Source organism: Hibiscus syriacus, unplaced genomic scaffold (assembly GCF_006381635.1).
Source record: "Hibiscus syriacus cultivar Baekdansim isolate YM2019G1 unplaced genomic scaffold, ASM638163v2 tig00111366_pilon, whole genome shotgun sequence".
Lineage (NCBI taxonomy): Eukaryota > Viridiplantae > Streptophyta > Magnoliopsida > Malvales > Malvaceae > Hibiscus > Hibiscus syriacus.
The window spans coordinates 212042-224503 of record NW_024063071.1 but is presented as its reverse complement, the minus strand read 5'-3'; the positions used below and the strand labels follow the sequence as shown (position 1 = coordinate 224503).

Sequence of the window (12462 nt, the reverse complement as noted above, 5' to 3'; positions counted from 1 at the left end):
ACATATATTTTGGTTCAAATTCATTATTCATAAAATAAAATTGATGTTAATAATGATTATTCAAATTTGAATATCTCAATCCAAATATATTATCCATATATTCAATATTCAAATTAAAAAATAAATTAAAGATGTAAAATTAAAGAAGATATAAGATCCAATTATACATCGTAAAACTAGATTCCTTAAAACAATATCAGGGGTTCAAACCCTGACGTTTGTGAATGGAGCAAAATCGGATCGAGAGGGTTGCCCTCGCCTCTGCAGTACCCGATCTGGATTAGTCGGTCAGTAGGTCAGATATTGGTGATTAATTCAAAAAATAAAAGAGATAAGATCCAATTATACACCGTAAAACTCTTTTCATTTTATATAGATTTAAATTCATTGGAGGAGTGAAAATAGATGGTTGAAAGTATGGATGGACATATGACCATATGCATGTAAAATCAAGATAAAAGTAAAAAGGTACACGAGGGAGAAGGTGAAAGTAAAAAGGTAAAACATATTAGTGTGGGTGATGTGGTGCCATCATATCAGCAATTGGATGGGTGGTTCTACTCGGCATATAATTCGATTCTCGCATTTACTTTTCAGGTATGCTACGAGGATGATGCCTCATTCAGTTTATTTGGATAAAGTTTAGGCCAAACCACAAAGGGTTATAGTGGGGGGGTTAATTGGAAAAGACAGATTCTAAAGAAGAGAATAGATGCTGCTGCTGCATGAAGAATATGTATGCAAAAAGCAGGCCTTTAAAGTTTAACTTGATTGCATCAATGGCCACAAGTTAATGTATGATCATTCATTCCCTTTTTAAAAGAAGCAAAGGGATGGGGTATTTCTCCAGAAGGAAGCAAGTGCAGCAAAGCTAATTCCTTTGCCAACTAAGTTTTCATGCCTGGCAACTCCCGTGTTCCTTTCTTGTCTTTGAATCTTCCACCACTGGTTCTTCAGCAAGAGCCATTCCTTGTCATTAAACTTGCTTAAGCAGTCCCTCATTGCAGGACTAAACAAGTATAACTCTCCCTTAACATACCAGCATTAGTCTGACCCACAATTCTGGCAAGCCCTACCATAAGGTTACATGCATGATCCATGACATGGAAGACAAGCAAACATTCTTTTTCTTGTACCACTATGGAACTCCCAATAGGCTATACTTGTCGATATTCGGGGTCCACTTACGCTAGTGTAAATTGAGTTTTACACATTCTCGTAAGTTTTTATTATTTTATATGATAAATATTTTTACAATGCAACTGTTGAATATATCAAAATCATTATATTTATTATGCATGTAAATTTTCAGTCAACATGACATTTTTATTGGTGGATCCATAAATATTTTTTTTAGGGTGGACACACATATGTGTCCACCGAAATCACTTAATTAATACAAAAGTTACTTAATCTTACACAAATGTGAATGAATATCTCCCATATGTGTTAACCTTAATATATCATGTCCACCATGGTAAGTTGTTCTACGGGATCTCTTCAGCTTCTTTTACGTTGACCATTTGCTTTGACGGAAACCAAACACGAGATTTTAAGGAAAACCAATTCCGTAATTGTTTCCCCAAACAAACAGACCCTTAATTCGTACAAAAGTTACTTAATCTTACACAAGTGTAAATGAATATCTCCCATGTGTGTTAACCTTAATATATCATGTCCAATGTTATGAGTAACGCAAAGGATGTATAAAATATTGTAAAGGAAAATCAAGAGCACGAGATAGAACAGCAACAAAGAAGGGTCTGTCAACTTCTAATAATATATTTATCCAGGAGTTTTCGTATTTACCATAAATTCTTAAACATTTTATTTATATTATAAATAAATATTTAAAATATATATTTTTTTCATTTAATCACTTAATTTTTTTTTATCAAAATAGATACATAAAGTATTTCTTGGTAAAATATGTATTTAAAATGTTCAATTTTTTCATCTAAACTCTAAAAAAATTGACACGTGATATTAATTAAATAATACTTTAAAAATTTAGATAAAAAATGAATACTTTAGGTATCTATTTTGATAAAAAAAATTAAATACTAATTTTAACCAAAAATATATTTTAGGTACTTAATAAAAAAAAGATGATATACTTTAAATAATCATTATGATATTATTTTAAAAAAATTATTTCTTCATCAAAAGAATCCTTTTGTAATATTTTTTAAAATAGAATTAAAGAAAACTCTAAACTCTACCTCTCATTTTTTTAACTTGAAAATAACTATAACTAAACTTTAATTGCACGAGTATGATAAGAGACCAGAGTAATATTTTATATTAGAGAGAATTAACTTATAAATTTCGAGAGAAATCGAATATATAAAATTTAAAGATAAAATAATTTTTTAACCAAAATATAAAAAATAATATTTAAAGTCCATAGAATTTTAAATTTTTTAACAGAACCACCACCTCCACCCCCTCGATTAGTTCATCCATAGGCATGGTGATACTATATCTTTTAGCTGGAGGGATAGTAATGAGATTATTGGAAGAGGGTAGTTGTGCGGAAAATGCTCACGTGCGACAGTATTAATATACGGTTAAAAAAATACTATCAGTTTTATTATTATTTAAATAATAAAATCAGTAAAAAAATGATTGAAAATATTATTATTTCTACCGATTTTGTTATTAGCAGGTGTTTTATCGATTTTGGTAACATATCCGATAAAACGTTGCCAAAAACATTATTTTTTTACTCGTATTTTTTTACCGTGTTTACCAATATCAATAATTAATAATAATAATAAAATTGATAAAAATAATAATATTTCTGATTATTTTTTAACAATTTTATTAAAATAATAAAATTAATAATATTTTTTTAACCGTATATTAAATATAATTCATCCTAAAATTTCCTTAGTGGTGCAGGTTGAGATTCTGATGAACATAGGAGACAGTGACAAGAAATGAAAATTGATGCCCAAAAGTCCAACTTTTTATACAGAGTAGACGTGACTAGACATGGAAGAAACCCACCATCCTATGCTGCTTCCTGTTGCACTCATGCATTTATAAACTTATTATTGCAATCATTTTCATCCCATTTTTATATATTTCCTCTTTCAGAAACTGAATAAATTTTATTCTCTTTCTTCTTACTTTTCCTCCACTTACTCACCCATTAGTTTTTTTTAATAATATAAGATAATATTTGTTTAAAATTTTCATAATCTTCTTTTTAATGTTATAGTATTGAAATGTTTATATAAAAAATTACATTTATAATAATTATAAAATAATATTTATTTAATTTTTTAAGTTATTGATAATATATACATATTCTTTCGTATACAGCTCGAGTCCAAATCTTTTAAAAATAATAAAATTATTTTTTATTATGAAGAACACTTAAAGTATAAATTTCGATGCCTTTTCAGTAAATTAGTATAATATGTTTCGAATTGTGTTAGATTTGAATTTTAGTTATATTTTTTCTTATATTAAGAAATTAATAAATTAAGTATACTAATAGATCAGCAGTTGAATTATAGCCTAATGGTTAGTTTGCTTAATTTTTATTTTTCTTGCAATGTTGAATTTGAGTCCCATAGTTTGCAAGATTTCTATTTCTTATTAATAAATTAATCTATTAATAAATCAGTAGTTTACCTATGACCTAGTGGTGGGTGCAATGGTGGATTTATATGTATTTGTGCATACCTTAAAATTCGAATTTTTTCAGTTAATTATTTATTTTATTGATGGTACCTACCCTGAAGTTTTATTTGTGCCCATGTCGTTTTAATATTTTTTTAATGTTATTAACATATGTGTGCCTACTATAACATATACTTTTGGATCTACCATTGGTCGAGTATGTTTATTAGGCTTAGAAAAATCCTAAATTCACAAGTTAAAATAAATTAAATATGAACTAGTTAAGTTAGTTTTCTAATTGACTTTAAGGTGGCGTTTGGTTCGCTGGAATGTTTTTGAGGGAATTGGAATATGTGAAGGAATTAGAATCTGAATCTGAAACATGTTTGGTTGGCAGAAAATTGAATTGGAATCCGATTCCATATTCTGTTTGGTTCGCAGACATGTCAGATGATTTTGATTTAAGTAATGTAAAATGACAGAATTACCCTTCTTGTTTTTTTGTTTTATTTTAGTTTGTTTTATAACTTACATGTAGCAATATATTATAAAAATTTTAAAAATATTAAAATTTTATTTTAATGATTGATTATTCATTTCAATAAATTATAAAAATCATGCTAATAAACATCATAAGTTAAAATCATCGCAATTAGAAATGGCCATGGGTCGGGTTTTTGGTCCACCGGACCCGACCCGAGAACAAGGGAACCTCCACCCGAGACCCGACCCAACCCGACCAAATATATGAATTAGAAACCCGACACGACATGAAATAATATTAAAAATATTTTTATTCAATAAAAACAATGACTTAATTGAAAAAAATACATATAGAGGGATATTATTGTAATTATTCCTAAACCCTAAACCCAACCCAAATATCACACCTAAAAAATCCAACTCGACCCGAACCCAAATTTTTTTAAAAAATCCGACCCGATCCCGAATGTTTTTTTAAAAAACCCCAACCCCGACCCGAATATCAAACTTAAAAAAGCCCGACCAGATCCCAATTTTTTTTAAAAAAATCTTACCCGAATACCAAAAGATTGATGAGGGTAGTATGCTCAAATTTCACATTCTCTCCTCCAAAGGATTTCAATTCCATCATGTTATAGATGAAATTTACTTTCCCTCATTTGATGGAATTGAATTCCAATTCCCCTTTTGAAAACTTGAACCAACCATTGGAAAGTGGTGGAATTGGATTCCAATTCCCCCTAATTCCAAGGGATTCTAGCAAACCAAACGCCACCTAAGGGTAAACTACGCGTTTAATACATAAACAATCAATTTTAAATTGTTTTAGTACCTAAATTTATATTTTTCTAAAAAACCATATCTAACGTCTAGTTTTTGTTTTATTTTAATAGCTTACTGTTAAAAACTAATGGACGGGCTCGCCGGCCGCCGAGTCTATAGTCGTCGACTGTTGCATCCGTCGACCGATGAAGCCCAAATTTTTCAGCCCGCATTTTTTGACCCCTTAAATGCGATTTTGGCTTCCGTTTCACCGAAAAATCGCCTTAATCTTCCCAAATCGACATTGGACTATTCAATTTCTTCATCTTCCATTCTCCATGGTCCACCGTCCTATGGGCCTGAAACTGGACTATATTGGTCAACTTGTTGTTTTCTCGTGGTCCATAGGTCGGATTGATCGTCCGCCCATCAGAGCTATGCCATGTCAGTCCATCTGTTAAGTCTTTAATAAAGGGATACTAAAATGAAATAAACACTAAACGTTAGATATGATTTGGAAAAAAATGAAAGTTTAGATATTAAAACAAACCAAAATCAATAATTTACGTATTCAATGCATAATTTACCCTTGATTTAATTAGTTCGATCAATTTTTAAGTTTCAAGTGATTTAAGGTTAAAAACAATTTAAAGAGAACAGCCATATCACTTTGATGTGATGATTTTTTATTTAACAAATTCGATCCATCATTTTGATTCCGACAATATTTGAATAAAATAATTGATGGGATAAATTGAAAGCACATCGAAATGAGTTAACATTTATCATATACGGTATCCTCAATCATCACAACTATCATCTATTTAATAATAATATAAATAATCACATGATTTAAAAATAAAATAATAATCACTAAAGAAATATTAATAAAAATAACATTAATTTAATATTATTTTTTTAAATTAGATTTTTATGTAACGTGGGACAATATTTTTTTATACGAAGTATTTGACGATAATATGAGTATAAATTTAACAAAATATACGGGAAATGTAACAAAGATATAAAATTTGCCCCAATTTTATCTTCAATCAAGCAATTAACGTATGTTTAAAAAGTTATATTTTAATAACGTGTGAGTTGAAAAACTCATGGTTAAACATGTTGAATTTAAACAGTGAACGACAATGATTGAACATGATCAGACCAAGTTCAAAACTCAATCGGTTGTTGTTTTCTTAAATATTCTAATAGCAAAAATTATTTTGATTGTCGTATTAACATGGATCTGATTAAGTTCACGGTCTTTTGACAATTCAAAATTGAGTTTGTTTAAACATGAACTTCGCAAATCTCACATTATGTTCTTCAAGTGTTTATATATATATATATATATAATATATATATATATATATATATTTGGGGGTGGGGAACCAATTTTATATAGGCGAAGAATTAATAGGTAGCAAAATAGCCAAGAAATGAGTGCACAAATTCCTATATTATTAAATACTATATGGTGTCTCTTCAGTGTCGATGGTTTTAAGTTAATCACAGGGATTAGTTAAGTGCATAAAGCCGAAAGGACAGGAACCTCATGTCACAGATAGAATCATAGAATCTGCTGAAAGCAATGATTATTTTTTAAGGGTTGATTTTACAACAACAACAAATTAAAATAATAATTAAAAAAAAACCCGACAAACAAATCAGGTATTTTTCCGTTTAGAAACAGAATCAGAATACCATCACCTGCAAAGTTAGTATAATCTCTATTTTCTAGCTGTTTCATTACCTTTCTTCAGCACTCATTAGTCCCCCCTTGCTTCTTTTTGGCTAGGATTTCTCCACTATATAAACTCCTCCTTCTCCCTTGTCATTAATTGCACTGTCATTCCAACCTTGAAGCTTCCCTCGAGCATTGTTTCTTATAATGGAGAGAAACCCCATGCGTAGGCAGCTTCAAGTCATGAGGAAATCCTTGTTCGATCAGGTTTGTTTTCCTACACATTTTGCCAATCTTTTTCATCGCCTCATGTTTATTTATCCATCACTGCAAAGTACTTAGTATGTGATGATTGCAGGGATATCTTGATGAACAGTTCGTGCAGTTGGAAGAACTCCAAGACGATGCGAACCCGAATTTCGTAGAAGAAGTTGTCACCTTATACTTCCGTGATTCGGCCAGATTAATCCTCAATATAGAGCAGGCGCTGTAAGTTCAAGTTTCCACTACTTATAATCTAATAACAACGTGATAACCAATATGAAAAAAAAAATGATCATGGAGCAAAACTCTTATACTTCCTTTCTGGTTCTGTTGATCAGGGAGAGGAAGCCTTTTGATTTTAATAAATTGGATGGCTATATGCACCAGTTCAAAGGAAGCAGTTCAAGGTAACATATATCAAAGGAGTCACAATAATCTTGTATACTCTATGGCCTATGCATGTTGGCTTTGTTGCAACCAATTATATATATATATCTGTGCCTGTGTGTGTGTGTTTTAGTTTGATTTTGTTTTCTGGTTGGTTTGCAGCATTGGAGCCAAAAGGGTGAAAGCTGAGAGCACACTGTTTAGGGAATACTGCAAATCTGGAAATGGAGAAGGGTAAACCCCATCAGGCCCTCTTGCATTCATGCTTTAAACAAAACCCAGAACTAGTCTGGGCCAGGATTGAAGAATATTACTGTTTGAATTTTTTAAAAATGGGTTGATTTAGCAGTTGCATGAGGACTTTCCAGCAACTGAAGAAGGAATACGCAACATTGAGGAAGAAGCTTGAAGCTTATTTTCAGGTGGCAAGACAAGCAGGGCCAATGGAGACCGCATGTCGGCCCAAATAACAAAGATATCATGATCCATGCAGAAATAAGTAGTGCATTAATATGCAAAGATATTTGGGTTGCTGATTTTGTCATCTGTTTGTAGGTCTCTTATAGTTTGCCTGTAAGTTATGTATTAGTTGAGCTTCATCAATGCAAAAATGATTTCGTCCATTGCTACCACAACACAGCGTAACGTAATCATGACATCATTTTCAAGTACACAAAAGCTAATGCGTGAATCTCTGTCTCTGCATGTGTATACCAATGTCAATTCATGTCGTATCTTTCATCTAAATGCAACAGAGAGAAAAGGCATAATAAAGATTTTTTTATATGTTATCTGTCATCGGTTCAGGGTGTTAATGGCGGACCAGTAATTTGCAGGAAGCTGCATTAATGAAGGGTTTTGTTGCATGCATGGTTCTGCTTTGTATCATTAGTTAATACCACAAGATTAACACACACCACACACATATACACCTCTAGGATCAAGAATTACTATAGTTTATTCACATCTTGGGTTAACTCAATAACTTGTAAGTAGATATCTTGAAACCTGCAAGATTAGTGCTGTGGAATACACCATCAATAATGTGCGGCATAATTTAGTTACTACATATTGCTTAAACCAATATATATATATATATATTTAGTTTAAAATATAGTTAATAAAAGATATAAAGTAAAAATAAATTTAAGATTTAATTTTATATTTTATATTTTAAAATTAAATTATTTTTTATTTCTTATATTTATTTTTGGACGATTAAATATATGGAACTATATTAAGAAAATTAAGTATATGGAACTATATTAGATTAGGTCCTCTGCTCTCATACCCCAATTGACTTAAATTTAAGTCCTCACTTAGTTATTTTTTTCTCTCTCAATAATTATAATATAAGATATATATAAAATATTATAATTAATTACTAAATATAAGATCTGTCCCTATCATGTCATTGTTTGATTGGAGTGAAAATTTACTGAATTAAATAATTTAAAATTTAAAAATTGTATGAAATATTTTAAAACTTCAAAATAATCAATTTGGTGCTTTATAAGGAGGGGTTGCCTTTCTCCTAATTTTCCACTCTTTGGAAGGTAGTATGAAATTTGATGATTTGAGAAGGAAAAGAAAAAAGAGGCTCTCAGGTTCAACTATGGTACGTTTCAACTTTGTTGGGAAATCAGTCAGCATCAAATCCCCAAAAGATATTCTCGTTCTGAAGGTTTTACATTGATGTTCAACAAATTATTAGAAGGGGAAATTGCATTCAAGTGTCGTCTCAAACCATCTGATACTGAACTTTCTTCATCACATGAAACCTCATCCAGCATGGCAAGAAATCCTTTTCTAGCCGTTCTTTCAACTGCAGAGGTGTATTAACGAGGCCCATAAGTCGACGCTGCCTCAAACTTTGTCCATAACTCTTTCTTTAGGGTACTCTCACCCGCATGTTTCCCTCTCCGCATCGTGCTCTGAGGTTCCTTCCACATTGGACTACTTTCTACAGGAGCCAAGTTGTTTCCTGTGATTTGCAGAACAAGAGAGTTTATACTCAATTTAATTCTCAAACAGAAAACATCAGTGAATTAATAAACAACAACATATGTACAAAGATATACACCTTGGTTAATTGTTTTGCTTTCTTGGCAAGCATCTGTGACTCCATTTTGTTTCGAGAAAACCATATCCGGTTGTTGATTTAAATCACTAATGATACGCAAGTGGTGATCAGTGCCGACTTTGTCCAGGGATTTCTCATCTGGAGGCTCCAACAAAATGCAGCTTTTAGGAGGTGAGAATAACCACGTTGGTGAGGACTCCAGCTCCTTTTTCCTGATTTCTGGTACGAATGTTGGTTGTATTCCTCGTAATTCTGGGTACTTCAAAGTCAGATCCTCAGAGGCTTCTTCGCTTCCAGAGGATTCAAAAAAACAACTGTTGTTAATTCCAAAGGGATACGGGGTAGACTTTTGAACTACGAATTTGCTTCGGTCCCAGGACTCTTGAATAGGTTCGAGCAGCACACAAGATTTAGGAGGTGACATTTTTAAGCATGGCGTCATGACAAACACTGGATGGTCTCTTTTAGAAGACACCGGTGAAGAAACAAACCCACGCTTCAATGTATTATCTGTTTTAACCATAATTGAACAAGAAGGCCTAACAGGAGTTGCCTTTATTTCAGCACCTCCAACCAAGTCATCATTTTCATCCCTAGGAATGTCGAGAAAAGATGCAAGCTCAACATTAGATTTGGAAGCATCCCTTCGAATACCGATTTAGACGAGTCACACCTCCTGGAAGACATTGCTTTTGACATGGAAAGAGGTGTGAGAAGAAACAACTGTCTACCTCTCCCAACATTACAGCCAGCCGGACGCCAAGACACGAGTGGAGAAGGAGAGATTAACGAGTCCAATGTTGTTTCTTCTGGACTTCCAACATCAAAGCATTCTTTTCCATTTGTATCAATAAAAGACACAGTTTCAGCTTCCAAGTGTTTTCCTGGCTGATCTTTGTGCTCTCCAGCAGAAAGACTCGAAAACGCCTTATGAAATTTGGGGACCCATGGCTGCAAATATAGGAAACAATAATCTATGTTAAATCTGCAACAAATGCATTCAAATTCAAGTAACATATTTTAGAAAATCGACTTGAAAGGATTAGCCTTCAAAAATCTGCAACAAATGCATTCAAATTCAAGTAACATATTTTAGAAAATCGACTTGAAAGGATTAGCCTTCAAAGTTGAAACCATATTTGAAATGACATCCATGAAAGATTCAATTTCTTTTCTCCCCTGTTCTGCTGCCTTCAGCTTGAAAGCTTGTACAACAAATTCATCAATCTGCCATGTCCAAAAATAATCTAGGTATTTTACCAGTCACATTTTTCAAGGGGAAAACAAAGCGGAAATCGGATTATAAAACCAAAGGGATCTATATGAGAGATATTAATGTTATCTGGAACATAAATACACAAAATGAAAGAAAAAAATGAGGAGCAATTAAGATGAAAAAGACAACAGCTTATGTAAAGTCGGACATTTTTACATAATTTGGTCATTTTTTCTCTGGAAGCAAACAGAAGCTAAATCCTATGTTAACCGGACTCGTCTAATACAAGTATACTATATTTCGAGGATTATTATTGAATATGGTCAAACAAAAATGAATAAATAAATATTTCATTGAAACATGAAAATCCAGACTAACAAAAGATAAACCCTAACCAAATGCATCAAACATAATTAAGAATAGAAGAAAGAAAAACATTGTACAGTACCTGGCGAAGGAAGGACGACAGATCGGAGTGAAGGAGAAGGAGGCGATCGAGGGAGGAATCGCTCTGATTATTACTGTTTTTGGGGATTATTTTCTTCTTCGGAATCTCTGATTTGAAGAGGCTCATTGTGCTTTCATTGTTCGTTAAATCTCTCAGCGGTTTCCTTACTGATTTCGTACTCCGCATCCTCCAGGTTGTCTTCTTTTTGTTCAAAGATTTTCTTCTTTCTTCGCGTCTTCAATCTATATTTTGTGCCGTTTGATTTTTGAATTTCTATTCTGGCTCTCAATTACGCGGGTTACTTATATATTTATTAACTTTAAATACAAAACCACTCTAATGCTCTATAGTTTATAATTAATTAAAATTAAAATTTATTATTTTTAAATCCAATTCATTTTATATTAGTTTAAGGTAAATATTAATTATCTTTCTAAATCCAGTTCATTTTTATATTAGTTTAAGATATAAGAAATTCATTTTAAAAAAATAATTAAGTTTTTTTTTAATTTTAAATTTAGCTTTTAAATAAATAAATTTCATCCGATAAATCTTTTGAGTTGATAGTTTTGATAGTTATTATGTGTTAATTTAAGTCTTAAATATACAGAAGGTGTCCAACATATAGGCCTGCAAATGAATTGAACGTTCAGCGAACCGTACGGCAGGAAGTTCGTTTATGTTCGTTTATTTACGACCATGACCAAGATTTTGCGTTCGTTTAATTAAATAAACGAGCACGAACAAATGGCTTGTTCGTTCATTTACGTTCGTAAACGTTCAATTATATGTTTGTTCATTTATGTTCATTTATGTTCGTTCATTTATGTTCGAACATAGAGCAAGTTGAATATGTTACGAAGAATATTGAAGTCATTTGGATTTCAAGAAGATGGTTTCGTTGAACAAATTAACTTTAAGACTTTATTATATTAATATAGCTATTATTTATGTATGTTTTTGTCGTATTCGAACAAATTACTCTAAAGTTGCAGGATATATTAATGAATTTTAAGTTGTTATTCTGTTGTTTACTTTTTTTACATTCATTGTTGTGTTCGAATAGTTTTTTTTTTGTGTTTGTGTTGTTCGTTTATGTTCATTTATTATGTTCGTTCGTTTATGTTCGTTTACGTTCATTTATGTTCGTTTATCATTTAAATGAACGAACATGAACAAGTTATATTCCTTAATGAACGAACATGAACAAAAAAATTTGTTCGTTTATGTTCGTTTATTTATTAAATGAACGAACATGAACATATCTCCGTTCGTGTGCTTTCGGTTCGTTTACAAGCCTACCAACATATGTCTATTTTTTCAGTTTAGTGCCTAACGTTTATTTCGTTACAGTTTGGTGCCTAACGTTCCATTTCGTTACTCAAAATGGGTCAAGATATGACGGACCGTTAGTTTTATCCGTTAAGTGATACGTGTCACAATCTCGTAATTTTGAAATTTATTATTTTAAAAATATTTAAAATATTATTATATTTATA

General features: G+C 31.5%; 2 protein-coding genes across 2 annotated transcripts; one reads left to right on the top strand and one right to left on the bottom strand.

Annotated features, from left to right (window-relative positions):
* The first annotated feature begins 6748 nt into the window (after positions 1-6748).
* Positions 6749-7737, top strand: LOC120159466 (histidine-containing phosphotransfer protein 4). The gene is made up of 5 exons (XM_039170061.1): positions 6749-6832; positions 6924-7054; positions 7168-7236; positions 7379-7450; positions 7566-7737. Exons 1-5 carry the CDS (start codon positions 6773-6775, stop codon positions 7684-7686), a joined length of 453 nt encoding a protein of 150 aa, XP_039025992.1. The 5' UTR covers positions 6749-6772; the 3' UTR covers positions 7687-7737.
* Positions 7738-9054: 1317 nt separating this feature from the next.
* LOC120159502 lies at positions 9055-11149 on the bottom strand. Its single transcript, XM_039170091.1, has 5 exons — positions 10964-11149; positions 10405-10526; positions 9857-10284; positions 9300-9809; positions 9055-9200 (listed from the first exon to the last, which is right to left on the bottom strand). The coding sequence occupies exons 1-5, from the start codon at positions 11147-11149 to the stop codon at positions 9055-9057; spliced, it is 1392 nt and encodes a 463-aa protein (XP_039026022.1).
* Positions 11150-12462: the final 1313 nt, after the last annotated feature.